We start from the raw sequence: 23,339 nt of genomic DNA, 5'->3' as shown, positions 1-23,339 counted from the left end.
TAATCTGGCTCTCCCCTTTGCTCCGTGGCCCACAGCAAAGGGCAGTATTAGAACACACTTCAAAACTCCAGCCCACCAGAGATGGCTGCTACTTGACAGCTGGATGAGAACCACCAGAGACTAGCTGGTGTCTTTGGTGGAATGCTTTTGTGGCTTCCAACAAAGAGCTGTTTCAAACCTCAGGGTGTCTTGGAGAATTACCCAGACCCATTGCCCTGGCATTTGCCCTGGCACTTGAGCATCTCCACATTTTAATGGCATTTCCCCTCCCAATGTTAATAGCATTTCTTCTTACAACGTGCACTGAAATAGGGGCATAGAGAGAGAAAAAGGCTACACAGGGGACTGAAATTTAGCCAAAACACGAGGGTTTTCTCACATTGCCTCTGGAATCTGCTCTCTGCTCATTTTCTGAACTGAACTATACCAAACACAGACAAAAAGTGACTACCAACAGGCTCCTTGCATGGCAGATTTGGCTGAAAGATCAAAACCTGAAATGCTCAGAAGACCAGTCTTGTTTCCTGATCAAGCAAACTGTTATGTAGTAGCCATTTACTATTCTGTGGTGGAAGAAACTTCATTTCCTCTATGCTGTTAATCCACTAGCAGTCATCAACATTGAAAGAGCTCCTGAAAGTACCCAAAACCAATTTGGCTAAGCAGGAAAAAGGTTATGGTACCCATTCAAAAACTGGACTTCATTTGAGTTTAAATGCAATTAAAGACACTGGCCACTATGGGACTTGAGAAGGGCCCCAGTGAGAGCTCAGCACCTCCTGATGTGGAGGAGCTACTCTACTGTCTGTTCACTGGCATTCCCTGTAAATACTCCCTCTGAGACCTCTTGGCTTAGAAGGGGAGGCCGTACCTGTGATACGCTCTGTGACATCCAGCAGAGCTTGGCCACTCAGTTGTCTCCATTGGTGGCAGAGCTCTTTCATCAGTGATACGTCATCTACAAGTTAAACACACGTTTCTGTTCACTCTTCTGAGGGCATAGGAGAGAGGACAGTGGCGAGGGAAAGGACAGGGGCAACCCATTTTATACAATAAAGTCCATTTCTGCTGATTTTTGAATCCTTTTCTTCTTTCCTTCCAGCCTACTTGTCAGTGTTTAAAACGCCAAAAGAAAAGCTCTCCTTTCACATTTGTAAATCCAAAGTTGTCTGCTCTACCAGGAGCTATGTTAAAACATTTCACATCAGGGTCCTCGAGAGTTCAGTCACATGGAAGCAGTGAAAAGGTTCTGCATCCCAGAGCCAAAAGGAAGAAGCCCATACTTGGGACACAGAAAAGCACTGAGTCAGGCAGTCCATGACTTCACAGAGCAGCTGAGGTGGAGAAAGTGGAAACTACCCTTGAAGACCTGCCTCTTCAACACTCCATTGTTCAGCCATATTCCCCCAGTGTGGCATTTTCAGACCTGACATCAATCTGTATGGCAGAAAAATTTACAGCTGCCCTTGCCTCTGTAGGTATTTGCCATTTCCTTCTTGTCCCATGCAAAACAACGTGTGGAACAAGGCATCATTGACAGATGGATTTTGACCCGTGTGTTATAAAGAAATGAACTTGATGAATCCTATGTTCTCCTTTGAAAAAAGAATACAAAGAAGAAAGGTGGAAAACAGGCAGCTACTGCCTATAATGTAGAGCCTTCCAGGTGGCTGCTGTGCAGAAGCTCTGATGGGCCGGTGTCCCTTCATGCCAACAGCAAAACTGTTCATTTGGCAAGTCAGACGGGGCCCAAGCAAACTCCAAAACCCCTTTGCCTCTGAATTGCAGCAAAGCTCTAGTCCAGGACTTGCTCTTCAGACCAGCAGCACAGAGCCAAGGGCTCCTGGGACTGTTGGGAAATGCTGCTGCACATTCCAGCCAGTTGGGGATGGTGCATAAGGACTGCACCTGCACAGCTTCTGGTGGGTGTCAGCTGGAGCATTCCACAGACAGCAACAGCTACCAAGGCACTCAGCGTTCTCTTGTGTCGGAGAGACAGAGACACAGGTGAGGAGAGTCCATGCCAGGGCTCAGCCTTACCTAAATGCACAACAGATTGGTCCAGAGCCGTCATAGCTGCAGCATGAACCCCGGGATCCTTTGAGTTTAGGTTCTTTGTTATGCCTTCAACCAAACGGATCATCAACGGGTTCATGGCATCCTGCAGCAGTCCTATGATTTCTGCCAGCGCCTCCAGCGCCTTCTGCTTCACTTTCTTATGTGTGTCACAGATTCTCAGGCCAAAATAATCAAAAATCTGTGAAGAGAACAAACAACATGAAAACTTGATTAAAATGACCTTTTTTGAAGAGGCGATGTAGAAATGAGCACTCAGGAATCTAAAAGATGAAAGTGATCCTTTCTGTCAGGTCAGCCCTTGCTTGCACAATTTCACTGTTTTCCTGTGGGCCACTCACTGGAATGGTTGCACAACCTCATGCTGCTTGAAAGATTTTCATCTGTTTTTAAGATGTTTGGGTGGGGACAGAAAAATTCCTATGGTGTTTCTCTCCACCTATAAATCATTGAATCAATTCCATTTATTAATTCAAAAGACTACCTTTGCTTTACAAGTATGGAAGCAGATGTTTACAATGCCCATTTTTTTATACAGTTGCCTCAAGTGTTGAGGGCAGCTATGATTTTGCCTAAACTATGGCTGGAGGAGATCTAAGTTTTATTTTCTCTGTCTCAGAACCTGTGTCTGGAGAAGGGCAGGGCTCAGATCAACTCTTCCAGGATCCAGACCATTGCTGTGACTAACAGGTGGACTTGTGAAATATAATGTGCTGTACAGCTCTCATTCCAGCAGGTTCAGTCCCTTGACAGCCACATTATCAGGCACACTTTTCTGGAAAAAGGGGAAAAGCAGCTACTGGGAGGAGAGCGGATGGATCTGTCCTTATTTGTTTTCTTCCTTTCCAAAGAGAAAAAAAGGCCCCCCAAGAAGGGTGAGCACCATCTTTACCAAGAGGAACAGGGACGAGGATGGAAATGAGTTTTACCTGTGCAAGACAAGATGGAGTTCACAGAAGTATCCTTTTAAAAACATTTTGTTTAAACCAATCCAACCTGATATTTCTCTTCCCCATGCAAACCCATTTTTTCTCTAGAAAATAATTGCCATGTCTTCAATGGCTCAATTCCCTCCACTTAACCCAACTGGGAGTAGGAGACAGCAGAGGTTACACCAGCAGAAAATTCTGCCATCATCTGATGAACAGCAGCAATAGGCACCTGCCAGACAAATACAGCTGGACTGAAATAACTTGTCCTGAAGCCTGGAGCTCAATTAATTTGTCTGGATAAGAAGGGCCAGTCTGTCCCAAACAGCCAGGATATAGTGCCAAGACACACTGAATTAACTTTACTTCCGCAGGCTTGGGAAAGGAGCTAAATGAAAGGAGCAATGAAGATATCCTACATACTTGGACAATGTTAGTGGAGATGAGCTGGGGTCTGGTTTTGGACAGGTCTAGGAGGAGTGCCACTCCTTCCATCCGTGTCTGGAACGCCTTGGCTTCCAGGAGATGGTAAAGCTTCTGGAGCAGCTCCCTTTCTTCCACAGATGCAGGTAATGTGACCTGGGCTCTTGCACGGCGTAGGCGGCGTCCACCAGTGGCAGACTTTGCCCTGGAAAACAAAGTCAAATTAGGATCTGTTTCTGATAATCCCTTCAGTTAATTGTGAGCCAAACATCTTGAGGAGCTTTCCTAATGATGTGATTTCAAGCTAGAAAATCATGAGGCTCTGAAGTGAAGAACAACGTGGACCTCATGACAATCATTATGGGAAACAATCTGCAAGTCACATTCTTCCAGTGCTCACGCAGGAAAACCAAGGATGAGATGCATCTGATCTAGCTTCAGATGGCTTCTAAGACACACAGGCCACGTTGCTTTGTGGGGAAAGAGAGACACTGCTTCCAAGTTTAAATGCCTCCTCATACGGGACGTGTGTGTCTTACAATAAGGAAACTCATCACTCTGGAGAAGTGTCTCTACAACCAGGCATGACAATCTGCAAAAGTAGCTCAGATGCATCTGAACAGATGAACAGGGGCATAGCTAAATGATCCAGAAAATCAGTAACAGAGAGAAAAACAGAAATCAGACATCCCAGAACTACGCTCACATTTCATTTGCTTCCCTAGAAACTAGATGCACAGTGTAACAAACCCACTGGGAATAATCCTCTTGGATCAACCTGCCTCTTCCATGAGAATGGGAAGATGCTAGCTATGCTACTGAGGCATGTGGTCACTGTCTTGCCACTGCTGAGCATGACAGAGCTAAATAAATCCCCTCTGTTGTCAGAGGAAAACAGTACAAGTAGCTCTGCCACTGGCATGGCGAGACAGCAAGGACCAAATTCCTGTCTTAAATGCTGATTGCAGCACAGGGGGAAATAAACCAAACACACTGTCCATCAAGCAAACTGTAGGAAGGACAGGAATCGCAAGACAAAAAGTCCACCTTGAGATACCTGTTGACCAAAATGGCTTAGGAATTGTCTTGCTCCTTACTACTCAAACTTGGTACTGCTGTTTGAGGGTAAGAAAACCAACAATCATCTAGACAAAACCTCATGGAAGGGAACTGCTTGTTTGAGGAATGGCATCCTGCCTCTAGACTGGGACTTCTCATTAAAACACCCATCTAAAAAGGACTCCACTTGGATGAAAAAAACCCTGGTTGAATTTACTTCTCTCAAGTGAGGCAGCAGAGACTTGGCCCTCTCTCCCAGCCTCCACAGCCCTGCCCTTGCCACTGCACTGGATCATCTGAACTGCAAGCAATGGGTGACTTTTTGTCGCCCAGTTTTTGTGGAAAGCCCTCCAGAGAAACTGTGTTCAACACAATGCAGAAATAGATATTTTTTATCCTAGAGCATTTGTAGGGAAAGGAAACAATCTTTGGCACTGGTCATCTCCATCAGAAAGATGTGCCTGAGGAAGAGGCATGTGAAGCTTGTCATGGGCTTTGTCACGTCTGGCAAAAGTGCTCAGTACCGTCTGCTAGGAGGCGATGTGGCCTGGGGCTTCTGGGAGCCATCATTCCTCTTCTTCACTGGCTCCTGCACAGGTGGGAGTTCAGCCTTGTTGTTTTCCATCCCCTACAGAGACACAGAGAAACCCCATCAATCTTTAGAATAGAACTAGGAAATTCCCTCTTTAAAACACCAGTTAGAACCAGGATCACTGCTACCAAGGCCTAGGGAAACATTTCCTAACTTACAGAAATAAACAGACCAGAGATTCAGTGATGCCAACTCTTTGTTTTTGGTAGCCCAAGGCAGGTTATGGGTGCTACCAGACTGAGCTGCTGTCTAAAATCCCAAATTTATGAGTTTTGACCATAAATGGGAATTATGCAAATTGGTAGGCAATGAGTGGTCTTAAAGGAAGCAGCAGAAAAAATTGGACTCTTTGGGGGTGGGCCCATTGTGTTGGAAGTTGATTTGGTTCAACACTTACTCTCCCTGCGCCTGCACAAAGAAAAACTCCCTTCTGTAATGTAGATAAAAAGAATAAAATCCCTCCCAATCAAAGAAATGGTTTTCCACTGGATGCTGCTGAATTTACCAAGCTTCTTCCAGCTCCACAGGGCTTGACAGCAGGGCAGTATTCCTAAAAGACAGACAATAATTGTAGTAACTAGGATTGACTTGGACATCTTTTGTATATTTGGAAATTTTCTTGGTACTACTAAGAGACTTAGAGTCTCTTTTGCAAAGACTCTGTTATGTTCAGAAGCACTATTGTCACTTAATTGCTTTACTGAGGGCTGGGTAGGGAGAGTGCTGTGGGGGCTTACACGTGAATGTAAACCCATTTTCTCCTCTCTCCCTTTCCTCTTTGTGACCCATATTCAAAGTATTCAAAACCCTACTTTTCCCCTAATAATACAGTTCCTGTGTGGTCTGCAGAAGAACAGGCTGAGGATTAACAGCTCATTTTCAGGAATAAAATGATTCAGCAAAAGAGGAATGAGATACAGACACATTGGGTATGTTTGATCTCCTATTAGCAGTGGCAATACTTGCACAAAGGAAACATTTGTCCTGCCAAGCACTTACTTTCTTCTTAATTCTCTTCAGGATATCTTCCAGGTCATGTGTGGAAAGAGATTGTTCCAAAAGCTTTTTAAATTTTTGATTACTAAGCAACATCTTCACCATCTCCTGTCCATAATGCCTAAGGAAGGAAGGAAGGAAACAAAAGAAAAGTGAACAAAGGAAGAGTGTTAACAGAAGAAGCTGATACCTTAAACTCATCGGGTGCAATGTTTGCGTGAGAAGGCGTTACCTAGACTCAGCAAAGAGGGAGATTTACCTCACTTGACACTGCACAGTGCTGTCAGCTGAACACTAGAGGCAAGAGGAGAATGTGGGCCAACAGAAAATACCATTTCTCTCTGAAACTGGGGGTGTGCTTCTGTGGGATCAAAGGACCCCAGGCAACAAGGGAAACACATCTGCTTTGTTGTCAGAGCCTATTAGCAGTCTTCTGCTGCCCTTGCACATCCATTTTCGTTTCTTTAACTGGCAGGGAAGCCAGGACAAAACACCTCATCCTTGCTTTTGATTATTCTATACTATCTGTATACACATGGGCAGCTAGTTGCTCTGGTGTTCTTGGCAGCTATTAATGGGAATTTCGTCATCAAAGGAAGGGGATTTTGGTGGCTTGGGGTGATTTTGCCACTAGGAAACCACAATTTTCTTCAAGAAGAAATTTGGAGGTCACTGAGCCAGAGAAAATAGCACTCTAGAAATCTGCAGAAGAGGTTTAGAAAGACTGAATACATTGGCTAAAGACCTCTAAAATATTTCTAGGGAAGTCTTAAGTTAATGAGAAACAGATGTTTGGGATCCTTCAGTGATGAACATTAGCCTACACTTGGCTTTCTTTTGTGCGCCTAAGGCTAAACAAAACTGTTGGACTGGCTAATCAGAGCTCTTGTAATCTCAGTAAAGAATCTCGCAAGTCACAGGGAGTTGGCAATGCTCCTTGCTGCCAACCTCAGGACAGTCATTTCCCCAGACAACCCAGAGCAGTGGTCACAGCACCAAGCCTGACAGAGCTCAAGAAGCGTTTGGACAATGCTCTCAGGCACATGGAGTGACTCTTGGGCTGTCCTGCACATGGCCGGGAGCTGGACTGCATGACCTACATGGCTCCCCTCCAACTCTGCATATTCCATGATTCTATGCCCCTTAGCCACACTGTGAGGTCACTTATTATTGCCTTGAGTTTCCACTCTTTCTGGTTTTAGTTTAAAGCCAAACACGAAACGGTTTTCCTGTTCTAGGAGGTGAAAGAAGATCATTACCTCGTGTCCTTGTGACTGTCCTGAGCAAGTGTCCCTGCCACCTGTGCCAGCCTCTCAGCCCTGGGTGTGCCTGCAAGCTTCGTGACTCCCATTTTCTCCATCAAGGACAGGAGGAGTTGGGCCGTACACTTCCGTGCCGGGACGTAGCGGCTCCTGGGAAGGAGAGAGCAAACCCTGGGACACAGGGAGAAGGAGCAGCAGCAGCACAGGCCTTGGCCACAGCCTGCTCCCTGTCCTTGCTGGGGGAAGGAGCCTGGCTTCTCCCTGCAGCTGCAGACACCTGTAGAAGGTTCTGTCCTCAGATAAACACAAAGTTAGCATTGTACAGAAGGGCTGTCTGCATGGAAAAGGGAAGCATTCAGTCTCCCTGCACTATCGGATGCTCAATTTCTTTCCCGAAGTTTACTTGGAGAAAGATTAAAGTAATAGGTTACATATGAATTATTTAGAAATTAAGGACAATTCGTGCTGACCCATCAGAGGGCACCCACTACCCAGAGCTGCAGCAGGATGAGGCTCTTTCCACCCATTCATCCCCAAATCTGCAGACCCCTGAGAAAAACACAAATGCAGAGAAAACACGCCGTGGGCCATGAAGTTGAGGAATACCCAGCAATGCAGCCTGTTTCTTTTGTAAAGCTTGGCAAGGGATACGTCTGAGTGTTTTACCCTATTCCAAAGCTGAGGAAAGGGTGGCAGTCAGTTTATCCAGCTTGTCCTATTCTAGAGACTGTCTCTTGGAAACTATCAGGCCCAGCACCAACACTTAAGGCAGCATTTGCTTCAGCTGTCCCATGGCACTCAGCCAGTGAGGGTGCCTGGAAAGTGCTTCATCATCTCAGGGCTAACATGAAACATCAGTTTGAATAGAAAGCAGAGCTCTAAGGCCAGGACAGTCACACAAGTCTCCTTTTGGCAGGAGCTGCACCTGCTGTGCAGGCTATGCCACACCCAGCACATTCTCCCTGATGTGCTCCATGCCCCAGCAAGTACCCTCCTTATTTCTCAGAAAGGAGAAATGAGGTTGATCAGAGAATCATGTCACTGAGTCCACAGGAGATGCAGGATACAGGGCCCTTCCCTTCTACCATTCCTGTTCTCTCTGTCATCCCTTCCCTCACCCACACACTAGAAGGTCAAGAATATCACAGAAAGAAGAAGAACCTACTTGACTCCATTGTCCATGAGAGCAGTCATTGCTCGTGTAGGAGTCACGTTCTCTACCATCATGCCCAGGCTCTGACAGGCTGCCTTCTGAATAAACTCTGGGGAGTTCCGCAACATGTGGAGAAGGACTGCAGCAATCTGATCCACCTCGGAGTCCATGTCCTTCCCCAAGATCGCAAAGAGCTCTCCCAGAGTGACAATTGCAGAGCAGGACACGTTGGACCGGAGGTTGGTCACCTGGGGAAGTCATGAGGGGAAACATAAGCATTACCTTGAAAAGAAAACCAGTTTCCTTAGACAAGACTCCCAGGAAATCACAACACGTCCCCCTGTGTATAAAAGCACAGTAGGAGCAGAAGAGCCCAAGCACAGAAAGGCACTTACTCTGGCACCAGTTTCTGCCCACACACCTTCTTACTGCAGGCATGAAAAATAGGCTTCACTAAAGTGTTCCACTTAACCCTTCTATAATGTCTACTGCTTTGATTTTAGGCCCTTTTATTTGAAAAACATAGAAGCAAAATAAAGAAAGGGCTGCTTTCAAACCATAAAGGCACAAGGCATAAAGATAAAACAGTCAGATGCTCCTGTTCAAAAAAGCAACACCTGTAGTTGAAGCACCCAGGCAGAAAACAGAAAACACAGGCTCAGGTCTACAGACTCATTTGCAGTGTTCAATTACAGCTTGAGCAGAGATTGGGAATCTGGCATATCATGTCATTAGTGTCTCTTTTCTGCCTTGCATTATAATGGTACCTCACTCACAGACAAGTGTCAGATACCCGACCTGCCAGTAAATACAGCTACATGTACACACAGATCCTACAGATGGCTGACAGACACTAGAAATAGAAGGTCTAAAACCAGAATGAAGGCAGTCCCTGAGCACACATGGAGATGAACAAGCACATATTCTACTCTACAAGCCGTGTATCAAGTATGGGGGACAATTCAGAGCAATGTTCTCACCTCACTGGTAACTGCCAAGCAAATCTCACGAAGTCGACAGAGCAGGACTTCTGAATGGGACTCAGCCAGCAGTGTGATGTTCAAGAGTCCCTTCTTCTTCCGTTCCCTGAAAGGCAAGTACAAAAAAGATTGATTTTTCTCTCTACCCAAGCACTTGGCAGCACCCTTTGAAATCACCAGGTTGGCAGCTCAGTCAAAGCATGGCAGGTGCTTTTCAAGGAGTACTTAATGAAATCGTGGAACACATTGCCACAGGATGCTGTGGCTGTCAAAAGCGTACACAAATCCAAGAGGCAAAGAGAGGGCTTTCAGAGTCTTCATTTGTGACCTTTCTGCAAATCTCTGCTATTAAGTCCCTCTGTCATCACTGCTTCCTAGAAGCTGTGAGGCCAGGCCATGCTGCTGGTTCTTGTCACCTCCCTGTACCTGTCCCTGAGACACAGTCCCATTGGGCTGTTACTGGGACATTTTCCTTCTTTGGCAGCCCCAGCAGGCAGTTCAGCACTGAGAGTCTGCACTGGCACTCTGGAGCTGAGTTTCCACTCTACAATCAAGGCCTGTGTGTCACCCACTCCACCTCACACGTTCCCCAAAAAAGCAGCAGGATGTCCCAGAAGATTAAGATTCCACCCCTGGGCAAGAACTGTTAAAACTCTGGCTTTTCCCAGAACACTCCGACCTAAAACAATGCCCACAACAGCAAAGTGTTATTGAAAAGGGGCAAACAACTCCATCTCTCAGCACTTGCTTTGTGCAGGCCCTCAGCTACAGGAATGTGTGAGGCATCAGAGCTGCAGCCAGGGCTGGCAACTGATCCCATGGGCACCCCTGAGTGTCATCAGGACCCCCACACCTGCAGAAGCTCTCTGCACCTCCCAGGGCATCAAAGAGAAATGGGGAAGAGAAAGCAGAAGAGAAAGGGCAAAGCAAAGAAGACTGCACAAGGAGATGCAACGTGGCTAATTTTTCATGCTGTGAAATTTTTCATTCCCTGTGAGAATGAAGCATCCACCAGTGAGTGGATGCTAACCCAGACATCAAAAAGACAACCAATATCACCTAACATTTGGAAGGGTATCACCTCTGGGCCTCCTTCTGTCTGTGTAGAGTTTTGGGACACATTGTGAGTATTGACAAAACATCTCAAGCCCATATGATTCCTTGAGAAGGAAAAGTTGAATTGCAAAAGTGCAAGATTCCCAGAGGATTTTATTTCTCTTTCCTTCTCTTCTGCCATGAGCCCTTCAGGAGTAATGGTAGGCAGAAGGACTTGAAGGCACAACTCAGTCCATTTCTCAAAAAGAGGAGCTGCCTGGAGCAGCTTCTGGGACTCACATGCAGGAGTCCCTGCCATTGCTGTCAGCAGTGGGAGCAGAGAGGAATCTTACTCGGTCCCACTGGGCCAGTGGCCCAAGGCACCCAAATCTCTACACTCAAAACTGCTGCCATCCTGCTTCTGCCTTCAGCCAGCAAAGCATCTCGTCCCACAGCTTTCTCTCTTCCCTCAGCATTTCCTTTGCAGCTCCATGGTGCAGCAGCCAAAGCCAGGAAACAGCATGGACCTGCTGCAGTTGGAGCAGTGCTGCAGAGCAAGGCCAAGAAAAGGCTGCTCTCCACTCTTTATCCTCTCACAGCTCCACAGAGGTTTCAGCAGTGCCCTTTGGCCCTCTGGGCTCTCGGGGCTCAGAGGCACCAGCAAGACTCGCTTCTGACCGACCTCAACGCCAAGAGGGACACAGAGTGATGGGGCCTTTCTTACCAGTCGTCGCTGCCCAGCAAGGACAGTGCCTCCTGCAAGGCCTGCTGTGGGTCCGAAAAGGCTCTGTCCTTCTGTCTGAGCCCACGGAGCGGCTCCTCTCGGCGCAGGGCACCAGTGGCTGTCTGCGAGGTCTCTGCAAGGACAGGGTCGGCCATGGGCGCTGCAGGCCCGGGCAAGGCACCCGCCATGGAGCGGCCTGCAGCCCATCTCCCAGCCAGGGTTCCCTCTGGCACACACTGCCACTGGGACAGAGACTTCCCTGCTTTCTGGATCCTGGGGCTCCCTGCTTTCTCTCAGCCTCCCCAGCTGGGCACAGCTCCAGGCTAAACCTGACAATTGCCCCACAGCCCCAGCTCCAAGTGCCACAGGTGCCACAGCCAGCGGCAGGTTCCTGAGGCTGCAGAGCTCCCACTCCCTGCCAGGCAGTGCCAACAGCAGGACTGGCCAGCCCAGGAGGGAACCCCTCAGGTGCCCCTCTTGTCTCAGCACTCTGATTTCCCACAGCCCTGAGGAAAGGGGCTCTTGGCAAGTCCCTGAGGAGAGACCTGCAGCTGCCTCGTGACAGCACCAAGCCAAGCCTGAAGAACCCAGCCCTGCTGGGCCCAGCTCAGTCCCCAGGGAGCAACAACCAGGGAACAGCCACACCTGACCCTTCACACCTGACAGTGCCTCTGTTTCCATTGACTTCAAATATTCTAGACTACCAAGCTGCAGTAACTCCAAAGTAGATTTGCTGTTCATTCTCAGAACAAACTATGGACCCAAGATCCTGGCTGTGCTGGCTGAGGCAGGAGGCAGTTCGTGCTCCTTTTGCAAGGACAAACCCCTGCAGGAAAATGCTGCCACGGAGCAGGCTTACCTGAGGAGCTGCATGGGAAGCTGCCATCTCCAGGGAGGGTGGGCGTACTGGGCTGTAAGGGCACCGTGTCCTGCTTTCTCACGACTGTTTTCTTCATGGCGCTACCAGGGTCTTTTCTCTGTACACTGGGAGCTGTGCCATTGATAGGTGGTAGGCTGAAGCCTGCAGGCACCAAAGAGGAGCCTGTAAGTGGAGAGTGCTGGACGGGGTGACGATGGAAAAGGCCAGAGAAGTTGCTAGAGCTGGGTATCATTCTTTGTTGTCCCAAAGAACTTCAAGTATAACAATGGCACACTAACATGGGACAGTGATCACAGAATCCCAGAGGAGTTTGGGCTGGAAGGCACCTTTAACCACCGTCTATCCAACCCCTGTGAGCAGGGACATTGTCTAGATCAGGTTTCTCAGAGCCCTACGTAAACTGGCCCTGAACACCTTCAAGGATAGACCAACAACAGCTTCCCTTGGCAAATCCTGCCAGCTTTTCATCCCCTTCATTTAAAAAAAAATTCTCCTTAATATCTAATGTAAATCTGCCCTCTTCTAGTTTAAAAGCAAACTGCAGTGATGCTTCTCCTAAGAAACAAAGAAAACCCAGTATTGCTTTGCTTTTGTTCTCCTGTTCCAGAGGCAGGCAGGGAAGTTACCAAAGTGCAGATAGCCTGGTGTGATGCCCTCGGGCTGAGTGCTGCCCCTGAGGGCCCCGCTGCCGCCCTCGGGCAGCGCTCACGGCCCTGCAGGCTGAGCCCCTCAGCCAGGATTCAGTGGGGAACGCTGCTTGCTCCTGGAGCTACAACAGAAGCACTGCCTGGGGCTTCAGCACAGCTCTACAGTGCCAGCTCCTCAGCAGGGAGCGGCAGGAGAAGGATCTCTGGTGTTTTCATCAGAAGGAATGGAATTTTGTTCCTTCCAGGTTGCAGCCTGGTTGAAAAAGATCCTTTTGGCCTCACCTTCCCTGGAGGCTGCTCTCCAGGAGAGAGTCTGAAGCCCCAGTGTACTTTGCAAGACAGAATTTTCTACTCTGAAAGACTTTACAAGTGGAGGTGGGAAGCTAATATTCTGTTACTGACTCAATGAGGCCATGGGCAAGACACTTCATGTCTCTGTCTTTTTCTTTGGGAAACAGAATTAAATCCTAATGCAAGCTTCTTACTCAGATGCAAGCAGAACAGCCCCCCCAGTCTGATTGCAACATTGTGCAAAGGGCAAGCAAGTGGTCAAAAAGGACCACTACAAGTGTAGCCACCACTTACTTGCTTCAGCTGCATCCCCAGGCTCAAATGTCTCTGGAGGAAGCAGCAAGGATTTTTCATTTTGTCTCCTCTTCATCTCTTCCATCAAAATCTCCATTTTCTTCAGCTCCAAGTTCTCTTTAGCCAACCTGCACAATTCAGCGTGGGTCTAGGTGCAATGGAAACACATCACAGACTGTAAGCAGAGACACACCAAGCAGACACAACATCTCATCAGGAGCACAGAGTGCACAGAGTGCCATAGTCTTCCATGCAGCTCCATATCCATTCCAATAGTTTCAGAGGAATGTCTCCCATGCTCGCCTTGGCAATTACACACAGTGAGGTGGAACACACTTCACTGCCACAACCTCACACTGCTGCAACTGCAACCTATGTCAGGAAGCCCTGCTTGAAGCATGAAAGTCATAGGAGTGCTCCAAGACAGATGAAGAGCTCACATGACAGTGAGCAGGCAGTGCAGTTCCTACAGGCCATGGCAGAAGAATGAAAACCATGTGCAATACCCAGCAAGGAGGGGGAATGGCTCTTGCTTAACACTCATGGCCAGGAATTGCAGCTGTTTCTCACTTCCTGGCTTCTGAAGGACTCAGCTCTGAAGGACTTGGTCTCTGAGGCCAGCAGACCAAAAGGAGGAGTCTTGTGAAAACAAGTTGCACAAACGCTGATGTTAATGAGCAGAAAACTTGAGAATGAGAGGGCTGTGAGATACAGCCACAAAGGTAACCAGGAAAAAGCAAACTCTCCCATTTTAGTTTGCAGCCTTGCTGACACTCAATATTAGAGTCTTTGCTTCTCTGCATCCAAGGATGCACTTCTCCCACATTCACTGATGTCTAGCATGATCTGCCATTCCGAACTTCTCTAAACCAGCCTTTGCACATAAAGAATGCTTCTGGTGTGACCTTAGCACCATCTCCAAACCAGTCACCTTGGCACTACTGGAAATAGCCAAGCAATTGCTCTGTAGCTGTCAAATACATTCCCAAGAGAATCCCCATCCCCCAAGGAGTGGAAGATTATGATTTTCAGTGGCATTTTGGGCCAAGCACTAAACAGCCACTGGAAAGGAAGTCTGCTCATCCCTGTTCTTATCCCTTACCTTTCCAAAGCTGTCCCTCAGCTCTTTGTCACTCCTAAGACCAGGACTGCTGGGATGATCTGTCTCCTTGGCCTGACTCAGTGAGAGGCCTGGGAATGGAAGCAAAGATTCCTGTAAATCTCTGGCACCACGTGTTGGAGGCAAAAGAAGCTTAGCTTTCCTCATGAGATGTGCCCAGTATTCTGCAATCCTGTATTTGCAGGGAACAAAGTTCTCATCCAAAAGTTCCACTTTTGCTCTCCTTCCTCGTTCCAGGGGTTTATTCTCTGCTTTCTTTTCAGCAGAGACATCCAAACCCAAATAAACATGACCTATCTCAAAATAAATTTGATCTTGGCTGATATTGACAATTCAAAATGTCCTTAATAGAAATAGCTGATGGCCGGTCATTCTGAAACACTCCCCAACAGAGCTGGTAGAACTAGGAGAACTAATTCTTCACATGGTTTCACAGAGGATAAAATCATGTAGCAGTCAAGCACTATGAGAGGTATACCTGTCTTAAAACTGGATTCTATCACCCTGCAGAATGATTGGGTCAGTAACAAAAGAAAGACCGGAAAGGATGAATGACAGAAGTGATTTATAGTCCAGAATTAATCCAGAAAAAATGTCATTTACTTACTGAGGACTACCACTCCCTAGCTGCAGTAAGCATTGCAGTTGCATATACAAAATTAAGGAGTCATTCCAAAGGTGCCATACTCAGGATGTGGCAGAACAAACCCTGAGCAAAGGGACCAGGGGATCTGATCCCTCTTTCTGCATCAGCAGAATTACTTCTCCAAGTCTCATCTCTCCTATCATTACACAACCAGAGATGCCAAAGGAACTACAACAGTGTCATTGAGGCTTACACCTTGAAAGCAGTGGATGACCCAGATGCACCAGAGACTGCATTTTGTCTGGCACAATTCCACTTGTCAGGGATCAGGCAAGGCAGGGACAGGGACAAGGCAGGAGGCATCTCCTCCCCAGCCTCAGCCTGCAGCACTGACACAGGCACAGACAGCCAGGGAAGAGATTTGTCATTGGGAACCTGCCACAGGTGGCTTTGGGCTTGTGCTGTCAGAGGATGACAAACTCACACCCTGCCTAGGCTGCAGCCATTTGGAAGTCTCCTTCTCCTTCACTGGAAAATTCAAAAGGACTTTCATCATAGGAGGTATCCCTATTCCTTACAGTGCAAATCAAGGAATAACCAAGTGCAGACCAAAAATCCATGAATCTCCATCAAATCTCAAAGGGTTCAGACCAGAAACTACCTCAAGGAATGGTTTACTCCTTCAAAAGCAGGAGGAAGGAGTGGAAACATTTCTCATTTCATACTAAATTCCTTCATTTTCTACTCTAATTTTGACACAAGAAAGCCTGCAGGGAGATAAAACGCATGAACAAGAAGGAGAGGAATGTTTTCTTTTCCTGAACAGCACATCCAGGAGCCAAGGTACCCCTCCAGCTCCTGCCATTCAGCATTTCACACTGGAGGAATTTTCACTGCACCACCAGAGAACACTCCCAGTCATTGGGCTCTGGGAGAGTCCACTGAGCCCATCAAGAAAATGAAATTAATTTAAAGATATCTTTAAATAAATGTGTTTTATCCAAGCTTTCCAAGTGTCACCTCTGAGTCAAGATCCCAATGATCATTTTAGGACAGACATGCCCTGTACATACTTGCATGCTCCGGGCTCTTCTCTTGGCTTCTGCTGCTGGGTCTTGCCCTGGAGAAAATGGAAGACAAAAAAACATATGAGGAGCTAGAAGGAGATGGGAGAGAATGGGTTTACCATGCAAGGAGGCAAACCTTCTTAGCATGGTCACTGTGACGAAGGAGGAATTGTAACACATAAACCCAAATATGATTTATTGTCCTTAAGCTTTCAGTTGCTGGAATCACACAGAACTGGCCAAGCTCTGGCTGAAATAACAGCCAAGTCCAGCAGGGGACCCATCCTGAGACACTTTGAAGCCCTGCCTCCTCTTCCCCAGCACCACCTCTGCTCTTGGGGCATTGCTCTTGGGTTTGACATTGGATGGGCAAAATGCAGAATATTCAGAGGTTTGCCTAAATACATGGGAGACTGTGCAAAATCACCACAGGAGATGGGAAGAGTGAGGTGAAGAGCACACTGGAGCAGCAGACACCTTGGCTTACCTCATCTCCTGGGACTCCTGCAATTCCATCTGGGGAGAGCTGTGCACAGACCCAGCAGCACTGCCCACAGGAAAAATTCCTGCCTTGCGTAGACGGGGGATTAAAGAATTTCCCAATTGTCTCTTCTTCATTTCCCCGCCAGTGGAGCACAGCAAGGAGGTCTGGAAAGAGTAGAACTCAGTGCTCAGATCAATCATCCACACTTGCCCCCTTTGATGCCTCAAGAATTTTATCAATGCTCTTAACTGGGACCTGGTAGGAAAAGTCAAACTGATGCAGCAGCTTGGCTGTGGATTGGGAAGGCAAAGGGAACTGGACAGGGAGAGACCATGTCCCACATTTCTGAGATCTCCCCACACCTTCTCACTTCCCTGGAAATGCAACTACATTCCCAGCTGGCATCCACATGTTTGACATCAAGGTGTTCTGGGGTGCCACTGCCTCCCCTGGTCTTTTGGATGCCATGGCAGTGGGTTTAGATCACTGTTCTCTCCCTGCCCCTAAGGTGTCTCACAGCCAGTGCTGATCTCCAGCCAAATCCCCACAAAACCATTCTGCAGCATGTCCAAACCTGCTTGTCTCAAGCCCCTCATTTCTGCTGCTGCTGCCCTTCCCTCCTACACTTCCCCAGCAGCCTTGGAGCCCAGATGCTGCTGCTGAGCTCTCGGGATGCTCGCTGCTCTCCAGCTCCCACACATCCATCATCTCAGCCTCACTGCCATTCAGGAAGTTCAGCAGAGCTCCCTGCCCTGCTGCTCTCTGCAAGGTCTCTGCCTGCCCAACTTGCTCCAGGGCCCCCATGTCATGGCCAGGAATGGGGGTGGAGGCAGCAGAGGCAGATGCCCACCCATGCTTAGTATCCCATCATTTCTGGCCCCGCTGGAGAGCCAAGCCAGGACCTGTTCAAAATTCAGTGAAAGGGTCAATTCCTGTCAGGGAAGAGTTCTCAGAGCTCTGCTGACAGCACATAAGATGAAAATTTAGCACAAAGGACTTAGCTTGGTCTCCTTACCTCTCTTCCTTTTCCCTCTGCTGTGAGCTCATGGTTTTTTCTACTGTCCTCATCCCAGACATTGCCAGCATTCCCAGTCTCCTGCTCTCCGCTACACATCTTGCTTGGCGTGGCAGAAGGAGAGCTCCTCTGGATGGGAGGCAATGGCTGGGAGGGAAGGAGCATCAAGGGACTTGCCAGGGAAAACCTCTTGGCAAGAGGGTAGCCAGTCAGAGCTGCAAAGTGGAGACACAAAATATAAGAGAGTCCACAAAGTAAATCTAAATCATCTGAAGCTCCATATTTCATGGGACCGATTCCTTGGAAGCTTCTAAATAGCTGCACAGGGAAACATGCTACTGCCACCAGCAGCTTGAAGCAGGCCAGGGGGAAACCCTGCCCCACTTCCACAGAGCTGCCACAGGAACAGCCTGGCCTCTGGGCTGCCCTGGGACAGCAGGGAGCCCAGAGCCCTGTGCTCTCCAGCCATGGCTCAGCTGCACATGCACCCTGCTGCTGCTCTCCCTGCCCCACAGCTGAGCAGCCCTACAGCTCCACGGGGCACTGCCAGCAGCACAGCTCATTGCAGGGGCACATGCAGGGCACAGCTGTTCCCTGCCAATGTGCACAGGCTCTCTGGGCTGCCACAAGACCCTTCCTCCCAACACAGAGCGGCCCAGCTCCCACCTCACCTCACCTCTGTGTAACAGAGCAGTTAGAAGGAAGAGAACTAATTTTTTACATTGTTTCACAAAGGGTAAAATAATAAGGCAGCCAAACAATACAAGACAAACACTTCTCTTAAAACTGGGTCCTTTCAGCCTGTGCAATCCTCTGGTCAGTAACATAAGAGACACAGGAAACATTCAACGACATAAGTCATTTCCACTCCAGAATTAATCCAGAAAAACTATCCGCCTGCTTACAGAGCAATATTGGTCTAGTGCTGCATTCAGCATTGCAGATGCATACCGGCAATGAAGGAGTCATTCCAAAGGGGCCATTCCAAGGATTTGGCAGAACTAACCCTGAGCAAAGGGACCAGGGGATCAGATCCCTTTTTCTGAATCATTTATCCAAGTCTCATCTCTCCTATCATTACATGCCCATAGATGCCAAAGGAACAACAACAGTGTCATTGAGCCTTACACTTTGAAAGCATTGCTGGACATAGATGTGCCAGAGACTGCATTTTGTCTGGCATAATTCCACTTGTCAGGGATCAGGCAAGGCAGGGACAGGGACAAGGCAGGAGACATCTCCTCCCCAGCCTCAGCCTGCAGCACTGACACAGGCACAGACAGCCAGGGAAGAGATTTGTCATTGGGAACCTGCCATAGGTGGCATTGGGCTTGTGCTGTCAGAGGATGACAAACTCACACCCTGCCTAGGCTGCAGCCATTTGGAAGTCTTCTTCTCCTTCACTGGAAAATTCAAAAGGACTTTCCATCATAGGAGGTTTCCCTGTTCCTCCCAGTGCAAAACCAGGCAATATACACGAATCTCCTTCAACTCTCAAGGGATTCAGATCAGAAACTACCCCAAGGAATGGTTTTCTCCTTCAAGGGCAGTCGGAAGGAGTGGGAACATTTCTCATTTCATGCTATTTGGCTTATTTTTCCATTCCCCATTTGGCACTAGAAAGGCTGCAGGGAGATAAAAGGGATGTGCAGGATGGAGAGGAATGTTTCCTTTTCCTGCCCAGCTTATCCAAGAGCCCAAGGTACCCCTCCAGCTCCTTCCACTCAAACATTCACACTGGAGGAATTTTCACTGCACCACCAGAGAACACTCCTAGGGACTGGGCTCTGGGAGAGTCCACTGAGCCCATTAGGAAATTGAAATACATTTAAAGATACCTTTAAATGAATGGGTTTTAACCAAGATTTCCAAATGTCAACTCAGTGTGAAGACTAGAAAGGCCACTTTCGGACAAAATGTGGAATACAGAAAAGTTCGCCTAAATACGTGGGACAGCTGACTGTGCCAAACCACCACAGGAGATGGGAAGAGTGAGGTGAACAGTACACTGGAGCCCTGTACATACCTGCATACTCCAGGGTCTTCTCTTGGCTTCTGGTGCTGGGTCTTGCCCTGGAGAAAATGGAGGACAAAGGAACATATGAGGAGCTAGAAAGAGAAGGGAGGGAATGGGCGTACCATGCAAGGGGGCAAAGCTTCTAAGCATGGTCACTGTGATGAAGGAGGAATTGCAAAACATAATCCCAAAGATGATTCATTGCCCTTAAGCTTTCAGTTGCTGGAATCACACAGAGCTGGCCAAGCTCTGGCTGAAATAACAGCCAAGTCCAGAAGGGGACCCATCCTGACATGCTTTGAAGCCCTGCCTCCCCTTCCCCAGCACCACCTCTGCTCTTGGGGCATTGCTCTTGGGTTTGACATTCTGCTGGATCACCATAGATGGGCAAAATGTGGAATACAAAAAAGTTTGCCTAAATACATGGGACAGCTGACTGTGCAAAATCACCACAGGAGATGGGAAGAGTGAAGTGAACAGCACACTGGAGCAGCAGACACCTTGGCTTACCTCATCTTCTGGGACTCCTGCAATTCCATCTGGAGAGAGCTGTGCACAGACCCAGCTGCACTGCCAACACGGGGAATTCCTGCCTTGCGTAGACGGGGGATCAATGATTTACCCAATGATCTCTTCTTCATTTCTTTGCCAGGAGAAGGCAAGGATGTCTGGAAAGAATAAAACACAGTGCTCAGATCAATCATCCACACTTGCCTCCACTCTGCCTCAAGACATTTACACGTGTCCTCAACTGGGACCTGGCAGTAATAAACAAGACAAACTGATGCAACAGCTTGGCACAGTATGGGGAATGCAAAGGGAACTGGACAGGGAGAGACCATGTCACATATTTGACACCTCTCCCCTCATGCTCATTTCTTTGCAAGTGTGGCTGCATTCCCAGCTGACATCCACACGTTTGACATCAAGGTGTTCTGAGGTGCCACTGCCTCCCCTGGCCTTTTGGATGCCATGGCAGTGGGTTTAGATCACTGTTCTCTCCCTGCCCCTAAGGTGTCTCACAGCCAGTGCTGATCTCCAGCCAAGTCCCCACAAAGCCATTCTGCAGCATGTCCAAACCTGCTTGTCTCAAGCCCCTCATTTCTGCTGCTGCTGCCCTTCCCTCCTACACTTCCCCAGCAGCCTTGGAGCCCAGATGCTGCTGCTGAGCTCTCGGGATGCTCGCTGCTCTCCAGCTCCCACACATCCATCATCTCAGCCTCACTGCCATTCAGGAAGTTCAGCAGAGCTCCCTTCCCTGCTGCTCTCTGCAAGGTCTCTGCCTGCCCAACTTGCTCCAGGGCCCCCATGTCATGGCCAGGAATGGGGGAGGAGGCAGCAGGGGCAGATGCACACCCATGCTTAGTATCCCATCATTTCTGGCCCTGCTAAAGAGCCAAGCCAGGACCTGTTCAAAGTTCACTGAAAGGGTCAGTTCCTGTATACACTGAGCCCTTTCTCTGCAAGGCTGAAATCAAGTGCCCAAGCCTTTGATTGGACATTCTGTCAACCAAAACTGTTGTTCATCTGTCTCCTCCTGCAGCCCACAGCAAACCCAAAACAACTGCACGTCCTGGCCCTGGTGCAAAAAAAATCGTGTGCCTGGGATCCGGGCTGCTTTCCAGATGGCCACAGGCCATCCCTTTCCCTATGGACAAAGCCATGCCAGAGCACACAGCTGCCCAGAATCTGATGAACTCTGGAAATAGCATCAGAGATTGCTGTGCAGGGGGGATGGCTGTACCACTCACAAGCTGAGACAGCCTGACTTTGCAGGTTCCAGCAATCATCTTTTTCCATCCAAAGCAGACACAGCTGACAGAAAACATCAGCAAAACATACAGGTCCATCATAGATACCTGTAGATTACTCAGTGGGCAAGGATTGCTTTCCCAGATTGCACAGCTTTAGCTGCTTTGACTGCTTGTTGGTGTTTTCTCAGCCATAAGACAGAAGAGGAACCACAACACAGCCCAGAAACCATTCAAAGACCTCTCCTGCTATTGATACATGCTGAGGACATGACGTCTGCACTACACACCCATTGCAAAGACAGCCTGAAGCGCAGCGTCCAGCTGAGCTCTTCCTTAGCTCAGCTGCTTCCCTGGGCTCACAGCACAGGAAAAGGCCGCCATGCTCTGCCTACAGCACATAAAATGAAAATCTACCATCCAGGACTTAGCTTGGTCTCCTTACCTTATGTCCTTTTCCCTCTGAACACTGCTCCGCGATGTTTCTTCTGACATCTTCATTGTCAGTGCTACTTTTCCTTTTCCCTTCCTCCCCATCATACATCTTGCTCAGATTGATGGATGAGCTCTCTTGGATGGGAGGCAAAGGCTTCAAGGGAAGCAGTGAAGCGGGATGTGTCTGAGGAAGATTCGTGGCAGAAGGGTAGCCAGTCAGAGCTGCAAAGTGGAGACAAAAAATGTAACAGAGCCCTCAGTGCCAACCTAAGGCATCTGAAGCTCCGTATTTCATGGGCCAGATTCCTTGGAAATTTCTAAATAGCTGCACAGGGAAACATGCTACTGCCACCAGCAGCTTGAAGAAGACCAGAGGGAAAACCCTGCCCCACTTCCACAGAGCTGCCACAGGAACAGCCTGGCCTCTGGGCTGCCCTGGGACAGCAGGGAGCCCAGAGCCCTGTGCTCTCCAGCAATGGCTCAGCTGCACATGCACCCTGCTGCTGCTCTCCCTGCCCCACAGCTGAGCAGCCCTACAGCTCCACGGGGCACTGCCAGCAGCACAGCTCATTGCAGGGGCACATGCAGGGCACAGCTGTTCCCTGCCAATGTGCACAGCCTCTCTGGGCTGCCACAAGACCCTTCCTCCCAACAGAGAGCGGCCCAGCTCCCACCTCACCTCTGTGTGAGGCTGAGCCACGCTCACAAGGGAACAAGTGAGTTCGGTGAACTCCCGTTTTTACAATCAATCCATCTAATGGGTGAGGCATGCAAGGGGTGTTTTCATTATTCAGAAGATCTCTCTGCTTTTATTTGTCATGGAACTACCATCACTAGAATTCCTTTGAAATGTATGGAGCTTGCAAACCAGGAGAGAAAGCTTCTTCAACTTTGCTTATGTGTTGTTCATTACCCATCCTCTACTTTGAAATCCCTTTCCTTCTAAACTGTGGGCAACCCACAGTGGTCAACAGAATTTGACAATTACAACTCAGAAGTAATTGCTTTCCAAGTTAGTGTTCATGGCCTTTGTTTCAGTAACTCCCACTCAGTTCTGAGTTGGGTTTTATTGCTTCATTGCTTTTCTTTCTCTTCACAACAGAGGAAGTGCTGGCATATGAACAATGGCACCTCATGTTGGAAGAAGCTTTGCAATCCAGGTTACATGACCCCAGTACTCAAGGAGTCTGCATTTGCAGGGCATAAACTGGCCATTCAATTGGAAATTGCCACTTTTACTGTGCTTCATTGCTCCATGGGTCTTTCTCCCTGCGTTCTTTCATACAGACAACAACCAACCAACAGAAAACCCAACAACAACATAAACATGATCTGCCACAACACATTTCTTATCTTGGCTAATGCTGCCAATTTAAATTTTTCTGAATGGGAAGAGTGGAGGGCAGGTGATTCTGAAATGCCCTCCAAGAGAGCTCTTAGAAGTAAGAGAACTAATTTTTTACATTATTTCACAAAGGGTAAAATAATGAGGCAGCCAAGCAATACAACATGAACACATCTTT

General features: G+C 48.2%; 2 protein-coding genes across 2 annotated transcripts in view; both read right to left on the bottom strand.

The window, feature by feature from the left end:
• The window catches only part of LOC135293040 (trichohyalin-like), a 35,765-nt gene that overhangs the window by 1,817 nt on the left and 10,609 nt on the right, over positions 1 to 23,339 (bottom strand). The window contains exons 11-13 of the mRNA XM_064407047.1: positions 21,827 to 22,038; positions 20,141 to 20,298; positions 19,640 to 19,686 (exon numbers count right to left, since the gene is read on the bottom strand). Coding sequence (XP_064263117.1) covers positions 19,640 to 19,686; positions 20,141 to 20,298; positions 21,827 to 22,038 — 417 coding nt within the window. The remainder of the gene's footprint in view (positions 1 to 19,639; positions 19,687 to 20,140; positions 20,299 to 21,826; positions 22,039 to 23,339) is intronic.
• On the bottom strand, positions 977 to 16,163 carry LOC135293054 (TOG array regulator of axonemal microtubules protein 2-like). Its single transcript, XM_064407059.1, has 12 exons — positions 16,121 to 16,163; positions 14,444 to 14,532; positions 13,342 to 13,489; positions 12,089 to 12,250; positions 11,230 to 11,362; positions 9,471 to 9,576; positions 8,503 to 8,738; positions 7,335 to 7,487; positions 6,079 to 6,196; positions 5,585 to 5,629; positions 3,429 to 3,633; positions 977 to 2,257 (listed from the first exon to the last, which is right to left on the bottom strand). The coding sequence occupies exons 3-11, from the start codon at positions 13,436 to 13,438 to the stop codon at positions 3,439 to 3,441; spliced, it is 1,245 nt and encodes a 414-aa protein (XP_064263129.1). The 5' UTR covers positions 13,439 to 13,489; positions 14,444 to 14,532; positions 16,121 to 16,163; the 3' UTR covers positions 977 to 2,257; positions 3,429 to 3,438.

The sequence above is a fragment of the Passer domesticus genome, unplaced genomic scaffold (assembly GCF_036417665.1).
Source record: "Passer domesticus isolate bPasDom1 unplaced genomic scaffold, bPasDom1.hap1 HAP1_SCAFFOLD_66, whole genome shotgun sequence".
Taxonomy (NCBI): Eukaryota; Metazoa; Chordata; class Aves; order Passeriformes; family Passeridae; genus Passer; species Passer domesticus.
Note: the sequence above shows the minus strand (reverse complement) of the source record. Positions and strands in the feature narration are given on the sequence as shown.

Excerpts from the sequence above, each read along its gene's own strand:
- LOC135293054 (XM_064407059.1), bottom strand. The coding sequence starts at position 13,438 with ATGGAGATTTTGATGGAAGAGATGAAGAGGAGACAAAATGAAAAATCC. Across the intron at positions 8,739-9,470 it reads GCTTGGCAGTTACCAGTGAG|GTGACCAACCTCCGGTCCAA; the intron begins GTGAGAACATTG and ends TGACTTCCCCAG. Across the intron at positions 7,488-8,502 it reads CTCATGGACAATGGAGTCAA|GAGCCGCTACGTCCCGGCAC; the intron begins GTAGGTTCTTCT and ends TCTCCTTCCCAG.